This window comes from Rana temporaria, chromosome 1 (genome assembly GCF_905171775.1).
Source record: "Rana temporaria chromosome 1, aRanTem1.1, whole genome shotgun sequence".
In the NCBI taxonomy this organism is placed as follows: Eukaryota; Metazoa; Chordata; class Amphibia; order Anura; family Ranidae; genus Rana; species Rana temporaria.
Window position 1 is genome coordinate 674,830,261 of NC_053489.1, and position 27,203 is coordinate 674,857,463.

Genomic DNA, 27,203 nt, shown 5'->3' on the forward strand with positions numbered 1-27,203 from the left:
GGGGGCGCGGCCATTGTGATCGGCGTATAGTATGCAAATTGCATACTAACACCGATTCACAAAAGTTGCGCTGGCCCTGCGCACGCAAGGTACGGAGTTTCCGTACGGCGACTTTAGCATAAGGCTGCTCCTACTCATAGTAGGCGCAGCCAATGCTAAAGTATAGCCGCCCTTCCCGCTCGTGAAATTTGAATTTCACGTCGTTTACGTAAGTGATTCGTGAATGGCGCTGGACGCCATTCACGTTCACTTAGAAGCAAATGACGTCCTTGCGACGTCATTTGCCGCAATGCACGTCGGGAAAGTTTCCCGACGGCGCATGCGCTGTTCGCTCGGCGCGGGAGCGCGCCTAATTTAAATGATTCCCCCCCCCGGCGGGATCATTTACATTAGGCGCCCTTACGCAGGGCAAATTAGCATAGCGCCCGCGCAATTTACGGAGCTACTGCTCCGTGAATCGCGGGCAAATCGAAATATTTGCGTGGGCGCAGAGCAAAAATCGTTGCCCTTTGCCCATGCAAATATTGCGCGGATCTACCTGAATCTGGGCCAGTGTTCCTACAACTCCCAGGAAGGGAGACAAATATCGTGAATGGAGAAATTATTGCGCTCGTTCCGAAATATTAAAATTCAAAGTGAAAAGCTGCGACAAAAAAGTGTTATACTACAGATAGTCCAAGGATCTGTAGTACAATTTGTACAATTTGAGGTCAGGACGCTGTGCAGGCCAGTCAAGTTCCTCCACCCCAAACTCTCTCATCCATGTCTTTATGGACCTTGCTCTGTGCACTGGTGGGCAGTCATGTTGGAACAGGAAGGGGCCGTCCCCAAAATGTTCCCACTAAGTTGGGGGCATGACATTGTCCAAAATGTCTTGGTATGGTGACGCCTTAAGAGTTCCCTTCACTGGAACTAAGGGGCCCAACCCAACCCCTGAAAAACAACCCCCCACCATAATCCCCCCCCCACACCATAATCCCTCCTCCACACCATAATCCCCCCCCACACCATAATCCCTCCTCCACACCATAATCCCCCCCACACCATAATCCCCCCCCCACACCATAATCCCTCCTCCACACCATAATCCCCCCCCACACCATAATCCCCCCCCCACACCATAATCCCTCCTCCACACCATAATCCCCCCCACACCATAATCCCCCCCCCACACCATAATCCCTCCTCCACACCATAATCCCTCCTCCACACCATAATCCCCCCCCACACCATAATCCCCCCCACACCATAATCCCTCCTCCACACCATAATCCCCCCCACACCATAATCCCCCCCCACACCATAATCCCTCCTCCACACCATAATCCCCCCCACACCATAATCCCCCCTCCCCCACAACATAATCCCCCCTCCGCCGAATGATTTGGACCAGTACACAAAGCAAGGTCCATAAAGACACGGATGAGCGAGTATGAGTTGGAGGAACTTGACTGGCCTGCACAGAGTCCTGACCTTAACCCGATAGAACACCTTTGGGAAGATTTAGAGGGAAGAATGCGAGCCAGGCCCCCTCTCTCCTGCACCTCTCTATCACCATAGATAGACTATCTATGGTCGCCGCCGACATCCCCTATTCAGGTGTCCGGCCCCTTTTCGGGCACAGTGGCTGCAATTGATGTTTTTTTTTTTTTTCAGTTTGTTTGCGGCCCCCCAAAAAATATTGGAGCACCAGCCGCTCGTCCCACATCAGTGCCTGACCTCACAAATGCCCTTCCGGAAGAATGGTCAAACATTCCCATAGACACTTCTAAACCTTGTGGACGGCCTTCCCAGAAGAGGTGAAGCTGTTATAGCTGCAAAGGGCGGGGCCAACTCAATATTGACCCCTACGGACTAAGACTGGGATGCCATTAACCACTTAAGACCCCGGACCATTATGCAGCTAAAGGACCAGGCCCCTTTTTGCGATTCGGCACTGCGTCGCTTTAACTCACAATTGCGCGGTCGTGCGACGTGGCTCCCAAACAAAATTTGGCGTAATTTTTTTCCCCACAAATAGAGCTTTCTTTTGGTGGTATTTGATCACCTCTGCGGTTTTTATTTTTTGTGCTATAAACAAAAATAAAGCGACAATTTTGAAAAAAAATTATCTATATTTTTTACTTTTTGCTATAATAAATATCCCCCAAAAAATATATAAAAAAGCATTTTTTTCCTCAGTTTAGGCCGATACGTATTCTTCTACATATTTTCGGTAAAAAAAAAAAAAAAAAATCGCAATAAGCGTTTATCGATTAGTTAGCGCAAAATTTAAAGCGTTTACAAAATAGGGCATAGTTTTATTGCGTTTTTTTTTTGTTTTTTACTGCTAATGGCGGCGATCAGTGATTTTTTTTTCGTGACTGCGACATTATGGTGGACACAGACAATTTTGACACATTTTTGGGACCATTGTCATTTTCACAGTGAAAAGTGCTATAAAAATGCACTGTTTACTGTGAAAATTAAAATTGCAGTTTGGGAGTTAATCACTAGGGGGGCGCTGTAGGGGTTAAGTGTGACCTCATGTGTGTTTTTAACTGTAGGGGGCGGAGCTGGACGTGTGACGTCAGAGATCGTCTTTCACTATATCAGGGAACAGACGATCAGTGACACTGCCACAGTGAAGAACGGGGAAGGTTTGTTTACACTCGCCTCTCCCCGTTCTTCAGCTCCTGTGACCGATCGCGGGACACCGGCGTGATCGGGTCCGCGGGTACCACGGGCACGGTCACGGAGCTTCGTACCGGGTTGTGTGCGACCCACGGCTGGGCACTTAAAGGTGGCCATACCCTTACGTGATTCTGCCCAGCCATGCCATTCTGCCGACGTATATTGGCGTTAGGCGGTCCTTAAGTGGTTAAAGTTCATGTGCGTGTAAAGGGAGGCGTCCCAATACTTTTGGTAATATAGTGTAGTTAGTCTGAAATAAGACAAGTCAATGTAGTTCAAGCAACAAGCAAGAAAAGCTGTTAATATGTACAGTATATGAAGAGCCTAACATTTATTATATAAGCACCTAATAATGTCATGTAACCATTAGCAACCAGGGCTGTCTTAATAGTGTCATGGGCCCCTGGCCAACGTAATGCACTGGGGCCCCTACCAGCCTGGCCCAATTTACGCAGTAAAAACTATAGGGAGAGTCAGGAGGGCACAATACTGGGATCAGGAGGGCACAATACTGGGATCAGGAGGGCACACAACTGGGATCAGGAGGGCACGGTACTGGGATCAGGAGGGCACAAAACTGGGATCAGGAGGGCACAAAACTGGGATCAGGAGGGCACAAAACTGGGATCAGGAGGGCACAAAACTGGAATCAGGAGGGAACAAAACTGGAATCAGGAGGGCACAAAACTGGGATCAGGAGGGCATAGTACTGGGATCAGGAGGGCATAGTACTGGGATCAGAAGGGCACAATACTGGGATCAGAAGGGCACAATACTGGGATCAGGAGGGCAAAATACTGGGATCAGGAGGGCACAATACTGGGATCAGGAGGGCACAATACTGGGATCAGGAGGGCAAAATACTGGGATCAGAAGGGCACGATACTGGGATCAGGAGGGCACGATACTGGGATCAGGAGGGCACAATACTGGGATCAGGAGGGCACAATACTGGGATCAGGAGGGCACAATACTGGGATCAGGAGGGCACAATACTGGGATCAGGAGGGCACTATACTGGGATCAGGAGGGCACGATACTGGGATCAGGAGGGCACGATACTGGGATCAGGAGGGCACGATACTGGGATCAGGAGGGCACAGTACTGGGATCAGGGGGGCACAATACTGGGATCAGGGGGGCACAGTACCGGGATCAGGGGGGGCACAATACCAGGATCAGAAGGGCACGATACTGGGATCAGGAGAGCACAATACTGGAATCAGGAGGGCACAATACTGGGATCAGGAGGGCACAATACTGGGATCAGGAGGGCACAATACTGGGATCAGGAGGGCACAATACTGGGATCAGGAGGGCACAATACTGGGATCAGGAGGGCACATTACTGGGATCAGGAGGGCACGATACTGGGATCAGGAGGGCACAATACTGGGATCAGGAGGGCACGATACTGGGATCAGGAGGGCACGATACTGGGATCAGGAGGTCACGATACTGGGATCAGGAGGGCACAATACTGGGAGCAGGAGGGCACAATACTGGGAGCAGGAGGGCACAATACTGGGAGCAGGAGGGCACAATACTGGGATCAGGAGGGCACAATACTGGGATCAGGGGGGCACAGTACTGGGATCAGGGGGGCACAATACTGGGATCAGGAGGGCACGATACTGGGATCAGGAGGGCACGATACTGGGATCAGGAGGGCACGATACTGGGATCAGGAGGGCACAATACTGGGATCAGGAGGGCACAATACTGGGATCAGGGGGGCACAATACTGGGATCAGGAGGGCACATTACTGGTTCTGGGATGCTGCCCGGGACATGGCCATCCCGGCACAGCTTAGTAAAAAGCATGACTGGTAAATCCAGGACAGTTGGCAAGTATGATGTAATGCAAAATTATAATGGGGGCCCCCATGCACCTGGGGCCCCTGGGCAATGCCCAGGGGTGTCCATGCATTAAGACAGCCCTGTTAGCACCTACATTAGAACAATTTGTCTTTATCTCAGGTAACATGCAGCAAGAAATGATCACGATCACTATATAGTCAGTGGGGTGGTCCAGCTGTTGGCCGGCAGTGAAGAACAGAACGTTCCCAGTCATGGTAATTATTCCAGAACCTCTTACCATTCATCTGCAGCTGGAGACCCTCCGCCCCGATCTCCGCAGACTCCTCCCCCGACAGCCGGATGACGTCTGTGTGAACCAACTCGTTCTGCGGGCACAGGACATACTGGTTACTCTCTCACTGTATTGTCCTCTATATCCCCCGACAGAGCTCATAGACCGTATACCAACCCGTCTGATTCCACCAAACGGGTCTATAGTATGTGCTAGACCCGGGGGCTCCAAACTTCCAGAACAACTTCACTGTCCTTGAGGCTTTAGAGGGTCCAATCTGTGGGCAGTGGCCCGGATTCAGGTAGATTTGCCCCTTAGTTACGGAGGCGCAGGGCAGCGTTTTTGCCCTGCGCCCCCGCAAATTTCCTGCGCTACCTGCGATTCACGGAGCAGTAGCTCCGTAAATTGCGTGTGCGCTGTGTAAACTTGCCCTGCTTAAGGGCGCCTAATGTAAATGATCCCATAGGGGGCGGGAATCATTTAAATTAGGCGCGCTCCCGCGCCGAGCGTAGAGCGCATGCTCCGTTGGGAAACGTTCCCGACATGCATTGCGGCAAATGACGTCGCAAGGACGTCATTTGCTTCAAAGTGAACGTGAATGGCGTCCAGCGCCATTCACGAATCACTTACGCAAATTACGTAAAATTCGAACGTCGCGACGCGGGAACGCCGGGTATAGTTTAGCATTGGCTGCCCCTGCTATTAGAAGAGGCAGCCTTACACTAAACACGCCGTACGGAAACAACGTAAATTGCGTACGCAGGGCTCGCGCAACATTGTGAATCGGTGTTGGTATGCAATTTGCATACTATACACTGAGCACAATGGGAGCGCCCCCTAGCAGCCATCGCAAGAATGCAGCCTAAGATATGCGTGGCATAAGAGCCTTATGCCACGCAAATTTTAGGCTGCAGTCGGCGTTACGATGTTCCTGAATCAGGAGCATTCGTAACGCCGGGGCAAGTCAGCAATTGCGCTGCGTAACCTATGGTTACACAGGCGCAATTGCTTCTTGAATCCGGGCCAATGTGTTTAGAAAATGCCCTGGTATCATCAGTGCCCCATCATTGGTTTTAGTGGATGGAATAGTGCCCTATTGTTGGTATTCAAGGTAGGAATGGTGGCCCATCATTGGTATCAGTGGGAGGAATAGTGTCCCCATCATTGGTGTCAGTGGGAGGAATAGTGTCCCATCATTGGTATCAGTGGGAGGAATGGTGCCCCATCATTGGTGTCAGTGGGAGGAATAGTGTCCCATTCTTGGTGTCAGTGGGAGGAATGGTGCCCCATCATTGGTATCAGTGGGAGGAATGGTGCCCCATCATTGGTGTCAGTGGGAGGAATGGTGCCCCATCATTGGTATCGGTGGGAGGAATGGTGCCCCATCATAGGTGTCAGTGGGAGGAATAGTGTCCCATCATTGGTGTCAGTTGGAGGAATAGTGCCCCATCATTGGTGTCAGTGGGAGGAATAGTGTCCCATCATTGGTGTCAGTGGGAGGAATAGTGTCCCATCATTGGTGTCAGTGGGAGGAATAGTGCCCCATCATTGGGGTCAGTGGGAGGAATAGTGTCCCATTCTTGGTGTCAGTGGGAGGAATGGTGCCCCATCATTGGTATCAGTGGGAGGAATGGTGCCCCATCATTGGTGTCAGTGGGAGGAATAGTGTCCCATCATTGGTGTCAGTGGGAGGAATAGTGTCCCATCATTGGTGTCAGTGGGAGGAATAGTGCCCCATCATTGGGGTCAGTGGGAGGAATAGTGTCCCATTCTTGGTGTCAGTGGAAGGAATGGTGCCCCATCATTGGTATCAGTGGGAGGAATGGTGCCCCATCATTGGTGTCAGTGGGAGGAATGGTGCCCCATCATTGGTATCGGTGGGAGGAATGGTGCCCCATCATAGGTGTCAGTGGGAGGAATAGTGTCCCATCATTGGTGTCAGTTGGAGGAATAGTGCCCCATCATTGGTGTCAGTGGGAGTAATAGTGCCCCATCATTGGTGTCAGTGGAAGGAATAGTGTCCCATCATTGGGGTCAGTGGGAGGAATAGTGCCCCATCATAGGTGTCAGTGGGAGGAATAGTGCCCCATCATAGGTGTCAGTGGGAGGAATAGTGTCCCATCATAGGTGTCAGTGGGAGGAATAGTGTCCCATCATAGGTGTCAGTGGGAGGAATAGTGCCCCATCATAGATGTCAGTGGGAGGAATAGTGCCCCATCATAGGTGTCAGTGGGAGGAATAGTGTCCCATCATTGGTGTCAGTTGGAGGAATAGTGTCCCATCATTGGTGTCAGTTGGAGGAATAGTGTCCCATCATTGGTGTCAGGGGGAGGAATAGTGCCCCATCATTGGGGTCAGTGGGAGGAATGGTGCCCCATCATTGGTGTCAGTGGCAGGAATGGTGCCCCATCGTTGGTGTCAGTGGGAGGAATAGTGCCCCATCATTGGTATCAGTGGGAGGAATGGTGCTCCATCATTGGTGTTAGTGCATTGCATTGTGGCCCAAGAGCAAGCAAAGGGCCACAGTTTGGAGAGCACTGTTTTAGACGAATGAAACGTGATTGGACATCTTTCACATACATACAAGTAGTACAGAGTATGGGGCCCCTGTGGTTACACTGACCTGTACCATAAACCTGAACCCCGGGCAGATATAAAACATACACATAAGGTAGCTCTACAGGCATACCCCGCTTTAAGTACACTCACTTTACATACACTCGCGAGTAAGGACATACCTGCGAGTGTATGTAAAGTGCCTCACAAGTACTGTACGGACATTTTGCAGCCGCAGTAGAAGGAGCTGAAGCTCCGAGAGCATAGCCTGCCCTGTTCCAGTGTGCCCCTGACACCCCCACTACAGCCCCTGAGACCTCAACTACAGCTCTTGACACCCCCACTACAGTCCCTGACCCCCCACTACACCCTAGAAGTGAAAAACGGTATTGTTTCACTTTAAGTACATTTTTGTTTTACATACATGCTCTGGTCCAGTTGTGTACTTAAAAGTGGGGTATGCCTGTATTAGTATTAGCCCCATGAACCAAGGCTGCATGTCCATGCATGGGGCCTGATCAGCAAGTCCAGTTTTTTTGACTCATTACAATGTATCCTTCTGTTTTTAAGGTATCACAATGTATCTTTCCCATTCCAATGCATCCTTCTTAATACAATGTATCTCTTGCATTCATCACTTACCTTTATCAAGGTCCAGGAAACGACTCGTCCATCAGAAGAGACAGAGAAGAAATTCAGATTCTTGTCCAGATCATCTTTCTGCCATTTCACCTGAAAGGGAAAGTGAAAGTGTGAGATTTAGAGTGAGGAGGAGTGCGGGGGTGAGACGTATAGTGTAGAGGAGTGCGAGGGTGAGATGTATAATGTGGAAGAGTGTGAGGGTGAGACGTATAGTGTGGAGGAGTGTGAGGGTGAGACGTATAGTGTGGAGGAGTGTGAGGGTGAGACGTATAGTGTGGGGGAGTGCGGGGGTGAGACGTATAGTGTGGAGGAGTGCGGGGGTGAGACGTATAGTGTGGAGGAGTGCGGGGGTGAGACGTATAGTGAGGAGGAGTGCGGGGGTGAGACGTATAGTGTGGAGGAGTGCGAGGGTGAGACGTATAGTGTGGAGGAGTGCGGGGGTGAGACGTATAGTGTGGAGGAGTGCGAGGGTGAGACGTATAATGTGGAGGAGTGCGGGGGTGAGACGTAGAGTGTGGAGGAGTGCGAAGGTGAGACGTATAGTGTGGAGGAGTGCGAAGGTGAGACGTATAGTGTGGAGGAGTGTGAGGGTGAGACGTATAGTGTGGGGGAGTGCGGGGGTGAGACGTATAGTGTGGAGGAGTGCGGGGGTGAGACGTATAGTGTGGAGGAGTGCGGGGGTGAGACGTATAGTGAGGAGGAGTGCGGGGGTGAGACGTAGAGTGTGGAGGAGTGCGAAGGTGAGACGTATAGTGTGGAGGAGTGTGAGGGTGAGACGTATAGTGTGGAGGAGTGCGGGGGTGAGACTTATAGTGTGGAGGAGTGTGAGGGTGAGACGTATAGTGTGGAGGAGTGCGGGGGTGAGACGTATAGTGTGGAAGAGTGCGGGGGTGAGACGTAGAGTGTAGAGGAGTGCGAGGGTGAGACGTATAGTGTGGAGGAGTGCGGGGGTGAGACGTATAGTGTGGAGGAGTGCGGGGGTGAGACGTATAGTGTGGAGGAGTGCGGGGGTGAGACGTATAGTGTGGAGGAGTGCGGGGGTGAGACGTATAGTGTAGAGGAGTGTGAGGGTGAGACGTATAGTGTGGAGGAGTGCGGGGGTGAGACGTATAGTGTAGAGGAGTGCGGGGGTGAGACGTATAGTGTGGAGGAGTGCGAGGGTGAGACGTATAGTGTGGAGGAGTGCGGGGGTGAGACGTATAGTGTGGAAGAGTGCGGGGGTGAGACGTATAGTGTGGAGGAGTGCGGGGGTGAGAGGTATAGTGTGGAGGAGTGCGAGGGTGAGACGTATAGTGTGGAGGAGTGCGGGGGTGAGACGTATAATGTGGGAGGAGTGCGGGGGTGAGACGTATAGTGTGGAGGAGTGCGGGGGTGAGACATATAGTGTGGAGGAGTGCGAGGGTGATATGTATAGTGTGGAGGAGCGCGGGGGTGAGATGTATAGTGTGGAGGAGTGCGGGGGTGAGACGTATAGTGTAGAGGAGTGCGGGGGTGAGACGTATAGTGTAGAGGAGTGCGGGGGTGAGACGTATAGTGTGGAGGAGAGCGGGGGTGAGACTTATAGTGTGGAGGAGTGCGAGGGTGAGACGTATAGTGTGGAGGAGTGCGGGGGTGAGACGTATAGTGTGGAGGAGTGCGGGGGTGAGACGTATAGTGTGGAGGAGTGCGGGGGTGAGACGTATAGTGTAGAGGAGTGCGGGGGTGAGACGTATAGTGTGGAGGAGAGCGGGGGTGAGACTTATAGTGTGGAGGAGTGCGAGGGTGAGACGTATAGTGTGGAGGAGTGCGGGGGTGAGACGTATAGTGTGGAGGAGTGCGGGGGTGAGACGTATAGTGTGGAGGAGTGCGGGGGTGAGACGTATAGTGTGGAGGAGTGCGGGGGTGAGACTTATAGTGTGGAGGAGTGCGGGGGTGAGACGTATAAGTGTGGAGGAGTGCGGGGGTGAGACGTATAGTGTGGAGGAGTGCGGGGGTGAGACGTATAGTGTGGAGGAGTGCGGGGGTGAGACGTATAGTGTGGAGGAGTGCGGGGGTGAGACGTATAGTGTGGAGGAGTGCGGGGGTGAGACGTATAATGTGGAAGAGTGCGGGGGCGAGACGTATAATGTGGAAGAGTGCGGGGGAGAGACGTATAATGTGGAAGAGTGCGGGGGTGAGACGTATAGTGTGGAGGAGTGCGGGGGTGAGACGTATAGTGTGGAGGAGTGCGGGGGTGAGACGTATAGTGTGGAGGAGTGCGGGGGTGAGACGTATAATGTGGAGGAGTGCGGGGGTGAGACGTATAGTGTGGAGGAGTGCGGGGGTGAGACGTATAATGTGGAAGAGTGCGGGGGTGAGACGTATAGTGTGGAGGAGTGCGGGGGTGAGACGTATAGTGTGGAGGAGTGCGGGGGTGAGACGTATAGTGTGGAGGAGTGCGGGGGTGAGACGTATAGTGTAGAGGAGTGCGGGGGTGAGACGTATAGTGTGGAGGAGTGCGAGGGTGAGACGTATAGTGTGGAGGAGTGCGAGGGTGAGACGTATAGTGTGGAGGAGTGCGGGGGTGAGACGTATAGTGTGGAGGAGTGCGAGGGTGAGACGTATAGTGTGGAGGAGTGCGAGGGTGAGACGTATAATGTGGAGGAGTGCGGGGGAGAGACGTATAATGTGGAAGAGTGCGGGGGCGAGACGTATAATGTGGAAGAGTGCGGGGGAGAGACGTATAATGTGGAAGAGTGCGGGGGTGAGACGTATAGTGTGGAGGAGTGCGAGGGTGAGACGTATAGTGTGGAGGAGTGCGGGGGTGAGACGTATAGTGTGGAGGAGTGCGGGGGTGAGACGTATAGTGTGGAGGAGTGCGAGGGTGAGACGTATAGTGTGGAGGAGTGCGGGGGTGAGACGTATAGTGTGGAGGAGTGCGAGGGTGAGACGTATAGTGTGGAGGAGTGCGGGGGTGAGACGTATAGTGTGGAGGAGTGCGAGGGTGAGACGTATAGTGTGGAGGAGTGCGGGGGTGAGACGTATGTAACGGATTATGGACTATTCTGCCTGGACATTGATAATAATTGCAGGATCTTGAGAGACTACAAGATGTTGGTTAATTGTGACCCCAACCAGTCAATATTCTATGACTCAGTCTAGTGACATGCTAATTGCGTCAGGGCCTGGGAGGCAGTCCATTGTCCTTGTATAAAGGTGTTGTAATGGACAGGTGTTAATCCCAGGTCTGCTCTCAGAACTATAATTATGCATGCTAAAAACTGTTTATGTGTGATAACACTGTCTTTGTATGCGGAGACGAAACGTCTGCCTAGGAGACGGAGTGGGTGAAGGTTTTGTTGTTATTAATTAAAGAATGTTTAGTAATTAGCCTTAGGCCCCGTACACACAATAGAATCCATCCGCAGATAAATCCCAGCAAATGGGTTTCTGCGGATGGATTCTATGGTGTGTACACGCCAGCGGATCTTTTTCCGCGGAGAAATCTCCTCTGGGATGGATTCCAGCAGATCGAATATTTGTTGTGCTGCACAACAAATCCATCTGCTGGAATCCATTCCAACGGATGGATCCGCTCGTCTGTACAGACTTACCGGATCCATCCGTCCAAAGGGATTCCCCGCACGCGTCGTAATGATTTGACGCATGCGTGGAATTCCTTATATGACAGCGTCGCGCCCATCGCCGCGTCATAATCGCGGCGACGGCGCGACACGTCATCGCCAGAGGATTTCCGCGCGGATTTCAATGGGATGGTGTGTACACTCCATCCCATCGAAATCAGCGGATATCTTTGAGAGGATTTATCCGTGGAAACGGTCCGCTGGACCGTATTCGCGGATAAATTCTCCCGTGTGTATGGGGCCTTAGTGTGTGATGAGGGGGGGAGTGTCATTTGTTTCTGTACAGTTGTAACCAGATATAAGGAGGAAAAATGTGGAAAATAAAGTCAGTCTGCTTGACCCTTCAAACGTAGCCCGTCTCGTTTCTTGGAAGGGCGTTCGATGGGATATACCGGCGGTACCTGCATATCGCAGCTTGCCAGGGAAAAGGACGTCTCCAACGGCTGAGACCCTCACACCAGTGGGTAGTCGTTGCATTGGTGGCAGCGGTGGGATGGTCCTTTTATCCAAAGAGCAAGTGCTGAATGGAGTCGCAGTACGCCAGGCTGAAAAGATCCACACTAAAAGATCTATTGGAGAGTCGTGGTAGGAGCGCCAGCAACAGACCACGGAGGGAGCTGATAGCTGAACTGCTGGAGCTGGACGAAATGGATGGATCTATGGAAGGAACGGAGCCCCTTGCACCTGTCAGCAAAGAAGATGTAATTACTGGGATTGTACAGCGGAGATTATCCTTGTATCCAGAAACGTCTGCGGAACTAATCAACCAGCTGTTTCGGGAAGCAAGGGAGGAGATACAAACGAAGAGGGGACAAGAACTGGAACTGGTAAGAGCGAGACAGCCCATTACACCTGCAGTTCCTACCCCCCCAGCTGCTGCTACAGGAAAGAAAATACCGTTCACTGCATTTAAAGCTTTTGTAGAAAGTGAGGAGGAAATCGATGGATATTTGGCGGACTTTGAGAGGCAGTGCTCACTACACCAGGTACCACCAGACCAATGGGTCACTATTTTGTCAGGGAAATTGTCGGGCAAAGCCAATGAAGCCTTTCGGGCTCTTGCTCCAGAGGATATTTTACAATACCAGCAAGTTAAAAAGGCGCTGCTAACCCGATACGCCGTAACGCCAGAAGCCTACCGCCGGCGCTTCCGGGAGTCCAAGAAGATGGCTGTGGACTCCCACATGGAATGGGCCAACCAGTTACAAAGGGTGGCATCCCTTTGGGTCCAAGGGTGCAAGGCCAACACCGGGGAGGAAGTATTGCAGCTGTTCCTAATGGAACATTTCTTTCAAGACCTGGCCGCAGACATACAAGACTGGGTACGAGATCGCCTGCCCGCTAACTTAAACGAGGCGGCTCGGCTAGCAGATGAGTACGCGGAGACAAGGAAAGTAAGCCAGGGTACTACACGGCTGGCTCAGAAGGTAGAACCGCGTACTCCAACCGTCACCCCATGCCCAGAGTTTCGGGCTCCAGTCCCACCACGTCCTCAGGGGCCTAGCAACTACCCCCGGGATTCGCCTAGGGTGACGTGCCATCACTGCAGCGACACGGGACATATTGCTCGTTATTGCCCTTTGAGAGCTACAAATAACAATTGGAGACGCACAACACCCAACACAGAGGTCACTCCATCACGTCCCTCTGCGGACCACTGCCTGGAGACCGAAGTGGGCCCTGAGGAATGTCTGGGAATTTGGTATGAGGCAGACCCAATACAAGCGGCCTCTCCGGATAACCGTCAGCATCACCGTCAGGAGGTACGAGTGAATGGACAAGTAGCACAAGGCCTAAGAGATTCCGGGACTACTATCACTCTGATTCAAAAACATCTGGTAAAGCCAGAGAACGTGTCCACTCGCACAGTTGCCGTCCGGGTCGCAGGGGGTGCTGTATTTCGCGTACCCACCACCCGGGTGCACTTAGACTGGGGAGCCGGGTCAGGAAAGACCACAGTTGGTATCATGGACAACCTACCTGCCGAGGTGGTGCTGGGCAACGACATTGGCCCTCTGACTTCGGCTTATTTACCTACACCTGCTGCTGCTTGTGCCGTGACCACCCGCGTTGCTGGAATCAACCCACTTGCTGCTGAGAACCGGGTAAGACTACTTTCCCCGACATGTACTGTAGATCCGGCACAATATCACAGTCTAAAATGGGAATGTGACAAGTTGGCCAGTGAGAAATCAGAGATGCAACGACACTATGTCACGTATTATGAGATGTCCCGTGGCTTGAACATTGAAATGCACAAACAGGCGGAAATTGTCAAAAGATTAAATGGGATTTGCATCCAGGTGGTGCCGTATTTGTCCCAAGAGCATCAGCAACAGGTTTTGGGAGCCATTGAGAGAGCAAAGCAAGTGACTGTTCCAGAATTGAATTCTATTATTCACCGTCACCATCAGCTACCGACCTGGTAAGCCAATGGGAAGGCCGACGGACTGTCCAGGCAAACGGAACTTTTACCCTAACAGCAGACCGGACATCCCCAAGTTGATCCGAAAAGGATCAATCCGGGTCTGCCGGAGTGTTCCACAAAAGGGGGGCAGTGTAACGGATTATGGACTATTCTGCCTGGACATTGATAATAATTGCAGGATCTTGAGAGACTACAAGATGTTGGTTAATTGTGACCCCAACCAGTCAATATTCTATGACTCAGTCTAGTGACATGCTAATTGCGTCAGGGCCTGGGAGACAGTCCATTGTCCTTGTATAAAGGTGTTGTAATGGACAGGTGTTAATCCCAGGTCTGCTCTCAGAACTATAATTATGCATGCTAAAAACTGTTTATGTGTGATAACACTGTCTTTGTATGCGGAGACGAAACGTCTGCCTAGGAGACGGAGTGGGTGAAGGTTTTGTTGTTATTAATTAAAGAATGTTTAGGAATTAGCCTTAGTGTGTGATGAGGGGGGGAGTGTCATTTGTTTCTGTACAGTTGTAACCAGATATAAGGAGGAAAAATGTGGAAAATAAAGTCAGTCTGCTTGACCCTTCAAACGTAGCACGTCTCGTTTCTTGGAAGGGCGTTCGATGGGATATACCGGCGGTACCTGCATATCGCAGCTTGCCAGGGAAAAGGACGTCTCCAACGGCTGAGACCCTCACACCAGTGGGCAGCCGTTGCAACGTATAATGTGGAGGAGTGCGGGGGTGAGACGTATAATGTGGAAGAGTGCGGGGGTGAGACGTATAGTGTGGAGGAGTGCGGGGGTGAGACGTATAGTGTGGGAGGAGTGCGGGGGTGAGACGTATAATGTGGAAGAGTGCGGGGGTGAGACGTATAATGTGGAAGAGTGCGGGGGTGAGACGTATAGTGTGGAGGAGTGCGAGGGTGAGACGTATAGTGTGGAGGAGTGCGGGGGTGAGACGTATAATGTGGAAGAGTGCGGGGGTGAGACGCATAGTGAGGAAGAGTGCGAGGGTGAGACGTATAGTGTGGAGGAGTGCGGGGGTGAGACGTATAGTGTGGAGGAGTGCGGGGGTGAGACGTATAGTGTGGAGGAGTGCGGGGGTGAGACGCATAGTGTGGAGGAGTGCAGGGGTGAGACGTATAGTGTAGAGGAGTGCAAGGGTGAGACGTATAGTGTGGAGGAGTGCAGGGGTGAGACGTATAGTGTGGAGGAGTGCGGGGGTGAGACGTATAGTGTAGAGGAGTGCGGGGGTGAGACGTATAGTGTGGAGGAGTGCGAGGGTGAGACGTATAGTGTGGAGGAGTGCGGGGGTGAGACGTATAGTGAGGAAGAGTGCGGGGGTGAGACGTATAGTGTGGAGGAGTGCGGGGGTGAGACATATAGTGTAGAGGAGTGCGAGGGTGAGACGTATAGTGTGGAGGAGTGCGAGGGTGAGACGTATAGTGTGGAGGAGTGCGGGGGTGAGACGTATAGTGTGGAAGAGTGCAGGGGTGAGACGTATAGTGTGGAGGAGTGCAGGGGTGAGACGTTTAGTGTGGAGGAGTGCGGGGGTGAGACGTAGAGTGTGGAGGAGTGCGGGGGTGAGACGTATAGTGTGGAGGAGTGCGGGGGTGAGACGTTTAGTGTGGAGGAGTGCGGGGGTGAGACGTAGAGTGTGGAGGAGTGCGGGGGTGAGACGTAGAGTGTGGAGGAGTGCGGGGGTGAGTCGTAGAGTGTGGAGGAGTGCGGGGGTGAGACGTATAGTGTGGAGGAGTGCGGGGGTGAGACGTATAGTGAGGAAGAGTGCGGGGGTGAGACGTATAGTGAGGAAGAGTGCGGGGGTGAGACGTATAGTGTGGAGGAGTGCGGGGGTGAGACATATAGTGTAGAGGAGTGCGAGGGTGAGACGTATAGTGTGGAGGAGTGCGGGGGTGAGACGTATAGTGTGGGGGAGTGCGGGGGTGAGACGTATAGTGTGGAGGAGTGCAGGGGTGAGACGTATAGTGTGGAGGAGTGCAGGGGTGAGACGTTTAGTGTGGAGGAGTGCGGGGGTGAGACGTAGAGTGTGGAGGAGTGCGGGGGTGAGACGTAGAGTGTGGAGGAGTGCGGGGGTGAGACGTAGAGTGTGGAGGAGTGCGGGGGTGAGACGTAGAGTGTGGAGGAGTGCGGGGGTGAGACGTAGAGTGTGGAGGAGTGCGGGGGTGAGACGTATAGTGTGGAGGAGTGCGGGGGTGAGACGTTTAGTGTGGAGGAGTGCGGGGGTGAGACGTAGAGTGTGGAGGAGTGCGGGGGTGAGTCGTAGAGTGTGGAGGAGTGCGGGGGTGAGTCGTAGAGTGTGGAGGAGTGCGGGGGTGAGACGTAGAGTGTGGAGGAGTGCGGGGGTGAGACGTATAGTGTGGAGGAGTGCGGGGGTGAGACGTAGAGTGTGGAGGAGTGCGGGGGTGAGACGTATAGTGTGGAGGAGTGCGGGGGTGAGACGTATAGTGTGGAGGAGTGCGGGGGTGAGACGTATAGTGTGGAGGAGTGCGGGGGTGAGACGTTTAGTGTGGAGGAGTGCGGGGGTGAGACGTAGAGTGTGGAGGAGTGCGGGGGTGAGTCGTAGAGTGTGGAGGAGTGCGGGGGTGAGACGTAGAGTGTGGAGGAGTGCGGGGGTGAGACGTAGAGTGTGGAGGAGTGCGGGGGTGAGACGTAGAGTGTGGAGGAGTGCGGGGGTGAGACGTAGAGTGTGGAGGAGTGCGGGGGTGAGACGTAGAGTGTGGAGGAGTGCGGGGGTGAGACGTATAGTGTGGAGGAGTGCGGGGGTGAGATGTTTAGTGTGGAGGAGTGCGGGGGTGAGACGTAGAGTGTGGAGGAGTGCGGGGGTGAGTCGTAGAGTGTGGAGGAGTGCGGGGGTGAGTCGTAGAGTGTGGAGGAGTGCGGGGGTGAGACGTAGAGTGTGGAGGAGTGCGGGGGTGAGACGTATAGTGTGGAGGAGTGCGGGGGTGAGACGTAGAGTGTGGAGGAGTGCGGGGGTGAGACGTATAGTGTGGAGGAGTGCGGGGGTGAGACGTATAGTGTGGAGGAGTGCGGGGGTGAGACGTATAGTGTGGAGGAGTGCGGGGGTGAGACGTTTAGTGTGGAGGAGTGCGGGGGTGAGTCGTAGAGTGTGGAGGAGTGCGGGGGTGAGACGTAGAGTGTGGAGGAGTGCGGGGGTGAGACGTAGAGTGTGGAGGAGTGCGGGGGTGAGACGTATAGTGAGGAGGAGTGCGGGGGTGAGACGTAGAGTGTGGAGGAGTGCGGATAGTGGATATTTCCCCCCCGGCTGGTAATATTTATCTGACTGAAGACATTCTATGAGGAGGGAGACAAGCAATAGAAATTCATCTCTGAACAATGAGGTCCAATGAAGTCTCTAAGCTTCCAGAGCAGAGAGGAATACCAATGAGAGGATCACCGAGCTCCACCAGCATCACGTTCTCTGTCCTTCATCGGTAAATATTCCTCCACCACCATCGTTCTCACATCTGACGAGAGCAGCGGAGGTTCTAATATAAATATTCCTTCTAGGCGATGGTGAGGAGGGGGCTGGGAAGACGGTAGATGGGAGACACATCTCCCCAAACAGTCCTGTGCATCACATTGTTGGTCTTAAAGTGCACCTTTAAGTCTGAAGTCTCTGACCATCTCCTATAGTAGGACTGCAGTCTCTGACCATCTCCTATAGTAGGACTGCAGTCTCTGACCATCTCCACTAATATGTCTGCAATCTCTGACCATCTCCTGTACCATATCTTCAGTCTCTGACCATCTCCTGTAGCATGTCTGCAGTCTCTGACCATCTCCTGTAGCATGTCTGCAGTCTCTGACCATCTCCTGTATTATGTCTGCAGTCTCTGACCATCTCCTGTATCATGTCTGCAGTCTCTGACCATCTCCTGTAGTATGTCTGCAGTCTCTGACCATCTCCTGTAGTATGTCTGCAGTCTCTGACCATCTCCTGTATCATGTCTGCAGTCTCTCACCATCTCCTATATCATGTCTGCAGTCTCTCACCATCTCCTGTATCATGTCTGCAGTCTCTCACCATCTCCTGTATCATGTCTGCAGTCTCTGACCATCTCCTGTATCATGTCTGCAGTCTCTGACCATCTCCTGTATCATGTCTGCAGTCTCTGACCATCTCCTGTATCATGTCTGCAGTCTTTGACCATCTCCTGTAGTATGTCTGCAGTCTCTGACCATCTCCTGTAGCATGTCTGCAGTCTCTGACCATCTCCTGTAGCATGTCTGCAGTCTCTGACCATCTCCTGTATTATGTCTGCAGTCTCTGACCATCTCCTGTATTATGTCTGCAGTCTCTGACCATCTCCTGTATCATGTCTGCAGTCTCTGACCATCTCCTGTAGTATGTCTGCAGTCTCTGACCATCTCCTGTATCATGTCTGCAGTCTCTGACCATCTCCTGTATTATGTCTGCAGTCTCTGACCATCTCCTGTATCATGTCTGCAGTCTCTGACCATCTCCTGTATCATGTCTGCAGTCTCTGACCATCTCCTGTAGTATGTCTGCAGTTTGTGACCATCTCCTGTATCATGTCTGCAGTCTCTGATCATCTCCTGTATCATGTTTGCAGTCTCTGATCATCTCCTGTATCATGTCTGCAGTCTCTGACCATCTCCTATATCATGTCTGCAGTCTCTCACCATCTCCTGTATCATGTCTGCAGTCTCTCACCATCTCCTGTATCATGTCTGCAGTCTCTCACCATCTCCTGTATCATGTCTGCAGTCTCTCACCATCTCCTGTATCATGTCTGCAGTCTCTGACCATCTCCTGTATCATGTCTGCAGTCTCTGACCATCTCCTTTATCATGTCTGCAGTCTCTCACCATCTCCTGTATCATGTCTGCAGTCTCTGACCATCTCCTGTATCATGTCTGCAGTCTCTGACCATCTCCTGTATCATGTCTGCAGTCTCTGACCATCTCCTGTATCATGTCTGCAGTCTCTGACCATCTCCTGTATCATGTCTGCAGTCTCTGACCATCTCCAGTATCATGTCTGCAGTCTCTGACCATCTCCTGTATCATGTCTGCAGTCTCTGACCATCTCCTGTATCATGTCTGCAGTCTCTGACCATCTCCTGTATCATGTCTGCAGTCTCTGACCATCTCCTGTATCATGTCTGCAGTCTCTGACCATCTCCTGTATCATGTCTGCAGTCTCTGACCATCTCCTGTATCATGTCTGCAGTCTCTGACCATCTCCTGTAGTATGTCTGCAGTCTCTGACCATCTCCTGTAGTATGTCTGCAGTCTCTGACCATCTCCTGTATCATGTCTGCAGTCTCTGACCATCTCCTGTATCATGTCTGCAGTCTCTGACCATCTCCTGTATCATGTCTGCAGTCTCTGACCATCTCCTGTATCATGTCTGCAGTCTCTGACCATCTCCTGTATCATGTCTGCAGTCTCTGACCATCTCCTGTAGTATGTCTGCAGTTTGTGACCATCTCCTGTATCATGTCTGCAGTCTCTGATCATCTCCTGTATCATGTCTGCAGTCTCTGATCATCTCCTGTATCATGTCTGCAGTCTCTGACCATCTCCTGTAGTATGTCTGCAGTCTCTGACCATCTCCTGTAGTATGTCTGCAGTCTCTGACCATCTCCTGTATCATGTCTGCAGTCTCTGACCATCTCCTGTAGTATGTCTGCAGTCTCTGACCATCTCCTGTATCATGTCTGCAGTCTCTGACCATCTCCTGTAGTATGTCTGCAGTCTCTGACCATCTCCTGTATCATGTCTGCAGTCTCTGACCATCTCCTGTATCATGTCTGCAGTCTCTGACCATCTCCTGTATCATGTCTGCAGTCTCTGGCCATCTCCTGTATGTCTTCAGTCTCTGACCATCTCCTGTATCATGTCTGCAGTCTCTGACCATCTCCTGTATCATGTCTGCAGTCTCTGATCATCTCCTGTATCATGTCTGCAGTCTCTGATCATCTCCTGTATTATGTCTGCAGTCTCTGATCATCTCCTGTATCATGTCTGCAGTCTCTGATCATCTCCTGTATCATGTCTGCAGTCTCTGATCATCTCCTGTATCATGTCTGCAGTCTCTGATCATCTCCTGTATCATGTCTGCAGTCTCTGACCATCTCCTGTATCATGTCTGCAGTCTCTGACCATCTCCTGTATCATGTCTGCAGTCTCTGACCATCTCCTGTATCATGTCTGCAGTCTCTGACCATCTCCTGTAGTATGTCTGCAGTCTCTGACCATCTCCTGTAGTATGTCTGCAGTCTCTGACCATCTCCTGTATCATGTCTGCAGTCTCTGACCATCTCCTGTAGTATGTCTGCAGTCTCTGACCATCTCCTGTAGTATGTCTGCAGTCTCTGACCATCTCCTGTAGTATGTCTGCGCTCAGTCACTCACATTCAATGGTGTGATAGATTTTCCATTTCCTAATGAATATTAATCACATTTAACAAAAAGGCCATTACTCCGCGTTCCGTCTCCCGACATCACTCCGATCGCAGAACGCAGCCCGCCGCGCTACAAAACACCAACTTCATGCCAAGCATGCTAATTGTCTGCCAATCTCCATCTTTAAAGGACATGAAGTGCAGATTTCACGTCTTCAAGCGGGAAGTAAATTACGTCACGTCCATCCCAAACCCAAAAATCATTTAAAGCTGAACTCTGCCCACAAAAAAAACGTTTCCTTAACCCCTTCCATACCGGGGGGCACTTATACACCCTCCCGCCCAGGCCAATTTTCAGCTTTCAGCGCTGTCACACTTTGAATGACAATTGCGCGGTCATGCTACACTGTACCCAAACTAAATTTGTATCATTTTGTCCCCACAAATAGAGATTTGTTTTGGTGGTATTTGATCACCTCTGCGATTTTTATTTTCTGCAAAAAAAAAAAAAAAAATTCACTGAAAATTTAGAAAAAAATAAGTTTTTTTTTGTTTCTGTTATAAAACATTGATGGGCACTGATGATGGGCACTAATATGTGGCACTGATAATGGGCACTAATATGCGGCATTGATAAGGCGGCACTGATGATGGGCACTAATATGCGGCACTGATAAGGCGGCACTGATGATGAGCACTAATATGTGGCACTGATAAGGCGGCACTAATGATGAGCACTAATATGCGGCACTGATAAGGCGGCACTGATGATGAGCACTAATAAGGCGGCACTGATGATGAGCACTAATATGCGGCACTGATAAGGCGGCACTGATGATGGGCACTAATAAGGCGGCACTGATAAGGCAGCACTGATGATGGGCACTAATAAGGCGGAACTGATGATGGGCACTAATATGTGGCACTGATAGGCGGCACTGATGATGGGCACTAATATGCGGCACTGATAGGCGGCACTGATGATGGGCACTAATATGCGGCACTGATAAGGCGGCACTGATGATGGGCACTAATATGCAGCACTGATAGGCGGCACTGATAGGCGGCATGGATGGGCACAGATAGGCGGCATGGATGGGCACGGATAGGCGACACGGATGGGCATGGATAGGCGGCATGGATGGGCACGGATAGGCGACACGGATGGGCATGGATAGGCGACACGGATAGGCGGCATGGATGGGCACTGATAGGTGGCACGGATGGGCATATATGGGCACTTATATGTGGCACTATGTATGTGTTGTACTAATGGATGCCAATTAGTGCCAAACAATGCCTGCCAATCAGTGATGCCCATTGTGGGCACTGATTGACATCCTTTTTTTGTGATTGTCATCCCTGGTGGTCTAGGGTGGCATACCTGTGGTGGGCATCCCTGGTGGTCTAGTGGCATCCCTGGTGGTCCAGTGTGGGCATCCTCGGGGGGGGCTGTGCTGATGATCGATCAGCACAAACGCCCCCCTGTCAGAGGAGCAGCCGATCGGCTCTCCTCTACTCGTGTCTGTCAGACGCGAGTGAGGAAAAGCCGATTACCGGCTTTTCCTGTTTACATCGTGATCAGCCGTGATTGGACACGGCTGATCACGTGGTAAAGAGTCTCTGTCGGAGACTCTTTACCTAGATCAGTGTTGCGGGGTGTCAGACTGACACCCTGCAACAACAATCGCCGCGATGCGCGCCCCTGAGGACGTCATATGACGTCCAGTCAGGATATTCAAACCACTTTGCCGACGTCAATCTGTAAATCCCGGCAAGTGGTTAAAGTGGAACTAAACCCTCCAATCCTTCGCAGCCGAGGAAGCTTCCATCTTGGCCTGTTTGATCTGCTGTTGCCATGGGGTTGCACATGTGATCGACTGCGACTCTGCTGTCCCGGGATCCGCATGGAGGGTGTTGCTGGGTGGAGGGGAGGGATCTCCCTTAGCTAGAACCAACCCAGAAGTGCAATGCAAGCGCTTATGCTCTTTGAAGAGCGATCCACATTTGGATTGCTTGGTGACGAGGTGTTCTTTTGTCTCCTTATTACCTCCTTTAGCCTAATGAACTCCACATACAGTGCCTTGCAAAAGTATTCACCCCCCCCCCCCCTGGCATTTTTCGCGTTTTGTTGCGTCACAACCTGAAATTAACACGGATTGTTTGAGGATTTGCAACATTTCATTTACAGAACACGCCCACAACTTTGAAGATGTTTTTTTTATATTACTGTGAAGCAAACAAATAGGACAAAATAACAAAAAAGGTCGATGTGCATAACTATTCACCCCCTTAACCACTTAAGCCCTGGACCAATATGCAGGTAAAGGACCTGGCCCCTTTTTGCGATTCGGCACTGCGTCGCTCTGACAATTGCGCGGTCGTGCGACGTGGCTCCCAAACAAAATTGGCGTCCTTTTTTCCCCACAAATAGAGCTTTCTTTTGGTAGTATTTGATCACCTCTGCGGTTTTTATTTTTTGCGCTATAAACAAAAATAGAGCGACAATTTTGAAAAAAATGCAATATTTTTTACTTTTTGCTAAAATAAATATATAAAAAAACTTTTTTCCCTCAGTTTAGGCTGATACGTATTCTTTTACCTATTTTTGGTATAAAAAAAAAAAATCGCAATAAGCGTTTATCGGTTGGTTTGCGCAAAATTTATAGCGTTTACAAAATAGGGGATAGATTTATTGCATTTTTATTAATAATTTTTTTTTACTACCAACGTCTCTTTTTTACGTCTGCCTGGCACTTACCTTGTCTCCGGTGGGCAGCGGGTGACGGCGGCAGACGGCGAGTGAAGTCCGGTGTCCTCCATTTCTTCCCTGACCCGATTTTCTCCCGCCCGCTTCTCCTCTGCTATGATGAGGCGGCAAACGGCGTTCGGTGTCCAGGGCCGGACTTACCATTGGGCTTGACTGGGCTTTCTAACCCATGGGCCCCGCCCAATAGGGGGCCCCGGGCCCAATCATGGCAACCCCCCCATTCGCGGCAAACCCCCTGTCGCAATTTTGCGGCAATCCCCTCCCGCAATTTCGGGGGCAATCCCCCATTCGCGAAAATTTCTACACCCCCTCAACAACTTCGATGCTCCAGGGGGGCCATTCAATGCAGCTGTGTAAGGCCCCGTACACACGAGAGGATCCATCCGCTGGAATTGATCCGCGGACCGGCTCCAGCGGATAGATCCTATGGTGTGTACAATCCAGCGGATCTGTTTCCGCGGATTTTTATCCCCTGGGATGGATTTCCAGCAGATAAAAATTTGAAGACATGCTTTAAAATCTATCTGCTTGAATCCATCCCAACGGATTGATCCGCTGGTCTGTACAGACTCACCGGATCAATCCGTCCGAATGGATCCCCCGCATGCGTCGTAATGATTCGACGCATGCGTGGAATTCCTTATATGACAGCGTCGCGCACGTCGCCGCGTCATCATCGCGGCGACGGCGCGACACGTCATCGCGATGGGATTTCGGCGCGGATTTCGATCCGATGGTGAGTACACTCCATCGGATCAAATCCGCGGATCAATCCTCTCGTGTGTACTAGGCCTTAGGGGCCACACAATTACTGAAGGCGATCAGTCGGTCGGCAGATCCCCTCCGCTCAACAAGTATGATGGGTCGGTGCATGAATCTATCTATAGTAATTAGAGCGGTACAGGAGAGGGGCTCCTGCGCCCTTTATGGACGCACCGCCACTGATAGTGGGTGGTCATAATGGTATGGCTGATCGGTGTATCTATAAGAAAGATATCAGCAGTGATCGGAGTATCAGGAAGAACTCTCCTCTGTGATAATTACTGCGACTCCATTATCTTTATTTATATGAAGCAATCAGAAGGAGGAAAATGAGATCGTACATCAAGAAGGGCCAACAGGGGGGGGGGGGGGGGGGGGGGGGGGGATGCAACGTTCCCTGATCCGAGATCTATATAAAGAGTATAAAAGACAACACGAGCGGGGAGAACGCCGGGAGGGGAGAACACAAGATCCTCTCCCTCTGCTGTGATAATGGGAACTTTCAGAACTTCTTACCATTCATAAGACAATGGAAATCTTTCATAATGATAGAGACCTGTGTGACTGGGCTCTGACGGAAGCCCCAGCTCTTAGGAAATATAGTAGCTGTGGGGCAACAAATATAAAGAAGCATACGTTGCATCCCTCCGAGCTTTCCATAGAGGTGCTTTGCTTTCCTGCAGTTACAACCCCAATTCCAGAAAAGTTGGGACGCGGTGTAAACAGAACGCAATGATCTGTAAATCTTATAAACACAGATTTTTTTTCACAATAGAAAACATATCAAATGTTTAAGATAAAATGCAGCTAAATGCCCAGGCCAGGTTTTGCGATTCGGCACTGCGTCGCTTTAACAGATAATTGCGCGGTCGTGCGACGTGGCTCCCAAACAAAATTGGCGTCCTTCTTTTCCCCACAAATAGAGCTTTCTTTTGGTGGTATTTGATCACCTCTGCGGTTTTTATTTTTTGCGCTATAAACAAAAATAGAGCGACAAGTTTGAAAAAAATTATATATTTTTTACTTTTTGCTTTAATAAATATCCCCCAAAAATATATATATAAAAAACATTTTTTCCTCAGTTTAGGCCGATACGTATTCTTCCACCTATTTTTGGTAAAAAAAAAATGCAATAAGCGTTTATCGGTTGGTTTGCGCAAAATTTATAGCGTTTACAAAATAGGGGATAGTTTTATTGCATTTTTATTAATCTTTTTTTTTTTTTTTTTAATACTAATGGCGGCGATCAGCGATTTTTTTCGTGACTGCGACATTATGGCGGACACATCGGACAATTTTGACACATTTTTGGGACCATTGTCATTTTCACAGCGATCAGTGCTATAAAAATGCATTGCTATGATGAGGCGGCGAACGGTGTTCGGTGTCCAGGGCCGGACTTACCATTGGGCTTGACTGGGCTCAAGCCCATGGGCCCCGCCCAATAGGGGGCCCCGGGCCCAATCACGGCAACCCCCCCATTCGTGGCAACCCCCTCCCGCAATTTCGCGGCAAACCCCCTCCCGCAATTTCGGGGCAATCCCCCGTTCGCGAAAATTTCTACACACCCCCCCACCCCTCAACAACTTCGATGCTCCAGGGGGCCCCTTCAATGCAGCTGTGTAAGGGGCCCCAAAATTACTGAAGGCGATCAGTCGGTCGGCGGATCCCCTCCGCTCAACAAGTATGATCGGTCGGTGCATGAATCTATCTATGGTAATTAGAGCGGTGCAGGAGAGGGGGGGTGGCGCTCCTGCGCTCTTTATGGACGCACCGCCACTGATAGTGGGTAGTCATAATGGTATGGCTGATCGGTGTATCTATAAGAAAGATATCAGCAGTGATCGGAGTATGAGGAAGAACTCATCCTCTGTGATAATTACTGCGACTCCTTTATCTTTATTTATATGAAGCAATCAGAAGGAGGAAAATGAGATCGTACATCAAAAAGGGCCAACAGGGGGGGGGGGGGGGGAACGTTCCCTGATCCGAGATCTATATAAAGAGTATAAAAGACAACACGAGCGCGGAGAACGCCGGGAGGGGAGAACACAAGATCCTCTCCCTCTGCTGTGATAATGGGAACTTTCAGAACTTCTTACCATTCATAAGACAATGGAAATCTTTCATAATGATAGAGACCTGTGTGACTGGGCTCTGACGGAAGCCCCAGCTCTTAGGAAATATAGTAGCTGTGGGGCAACAAATATAAAGAAGCATACGGTGCATCCCTCCGAGCTTTCCATAGAGGTGCTTTGCTTTCCTGCAGTTACAACCCCAATTCCAGAAAAGTTGGGACGCGGTGTAAACAGAACGCAATGATCTGCAAATCTTATAAACCCGGATTTTTTTTTCACAATAGAAAACATATCAAATGTTTAAGATAAAATGCAGCTAAATGCCCAGGCCAGGTTTTGCGATTCGGCACTGCGTCGCTTTAACAGATAATTGCGCGGTCGTGCGACGTGGCTCCCAAACAAAATTTACGTCCTTTTCTTCCCACAAATAGAGCTTTCTTTTGGTGGTATTTGATCACCTCTGCAGTTTTTATTTTTTGCGCTATAAACAAAAATAGAGCGACAGTTTTGAAAAAAAATGCAATATTTTTTACTTTTTTCTATAATAAATATCCCCCAAAAATATTTATAAACATTTTTTTTTTCCTCAGTTTAGGCCGATACGTATTCTTCTACCTATTTTTGGTAAAAAAAAATCGCAATAAGCGTTTATCGGTTGGTTTGCGCAAAATGTATAGCGTTTACAAAATAGGGGATAGTTTTATTGCATTTTTATAAAAAAAAAAAATTTCTACAAATGGCGGCGATCAGCGATTTTTTTCGTGACTGCGACATTATGGCGGACACTTCAGACAATTTTGACACATTTTTGGGACCATTGTCATTTTCACAGCAAAAAATGCATTTAAATTGCATTGTTTATTGTGAAAATGACAGTTGCAGTTTGGGAGTTAACCACAGGGGGCGCTGTAGGAGTTAGGGTTCACCTAGTGTGTGTTTACAACTGTAGGGGGCGGGGCTGTAGGACTGACGTCATCGATCGAGTCTCCCTATATAAGGGATCACTCGATCGATACGCCGCCACAGTGAAGCACGGGGAAGTCGTGTTTACATACGGCTCTCCCCGTTCTTCAGCTCCGGGGAGCGATCGCGATGGGGCGGCTAGAAACGAATAGCCGCACCCTCGTCCCGGATCGCTCCCCGCGGGTATCTGACCGCCGCATGTAGTGAGGGGGGGGGGGTCCCGATCGGACCCCCGACCCGCGGAAAGGCA

The 27,203-nt window shown here is 50.8% G+C and overlaps 1 protein-coding gene across 1 annotated transcript in view; it reads right to left on the reverse strand.

The window, feature by feature from the left end:
• Positions 1 to 27,203, reverse strand: part of DNAI1 (dynein axonemal intermediate chain 1) — a 242,333-nt gene that overhangs the window by 141,913 nt on the left and 73,217 nt on the right. The window contains exons 15-16 of the mRNA XM_040335644.1: positions 7,964 to 8,053; positions 4,772 to 4,859 (exon numbers count right to left, since the gene is read on the reverse strand). Coding sequence (XP_040191578.1) covers positions 4,772 to 4,859; positions 7,964 to 8,053 — 178 coding nt within the window. The remainder of the gene's footprint in view (positions 1 to 4,771; positions 4,860 to 7,963; positions 8,054 to 27,203) is intronic.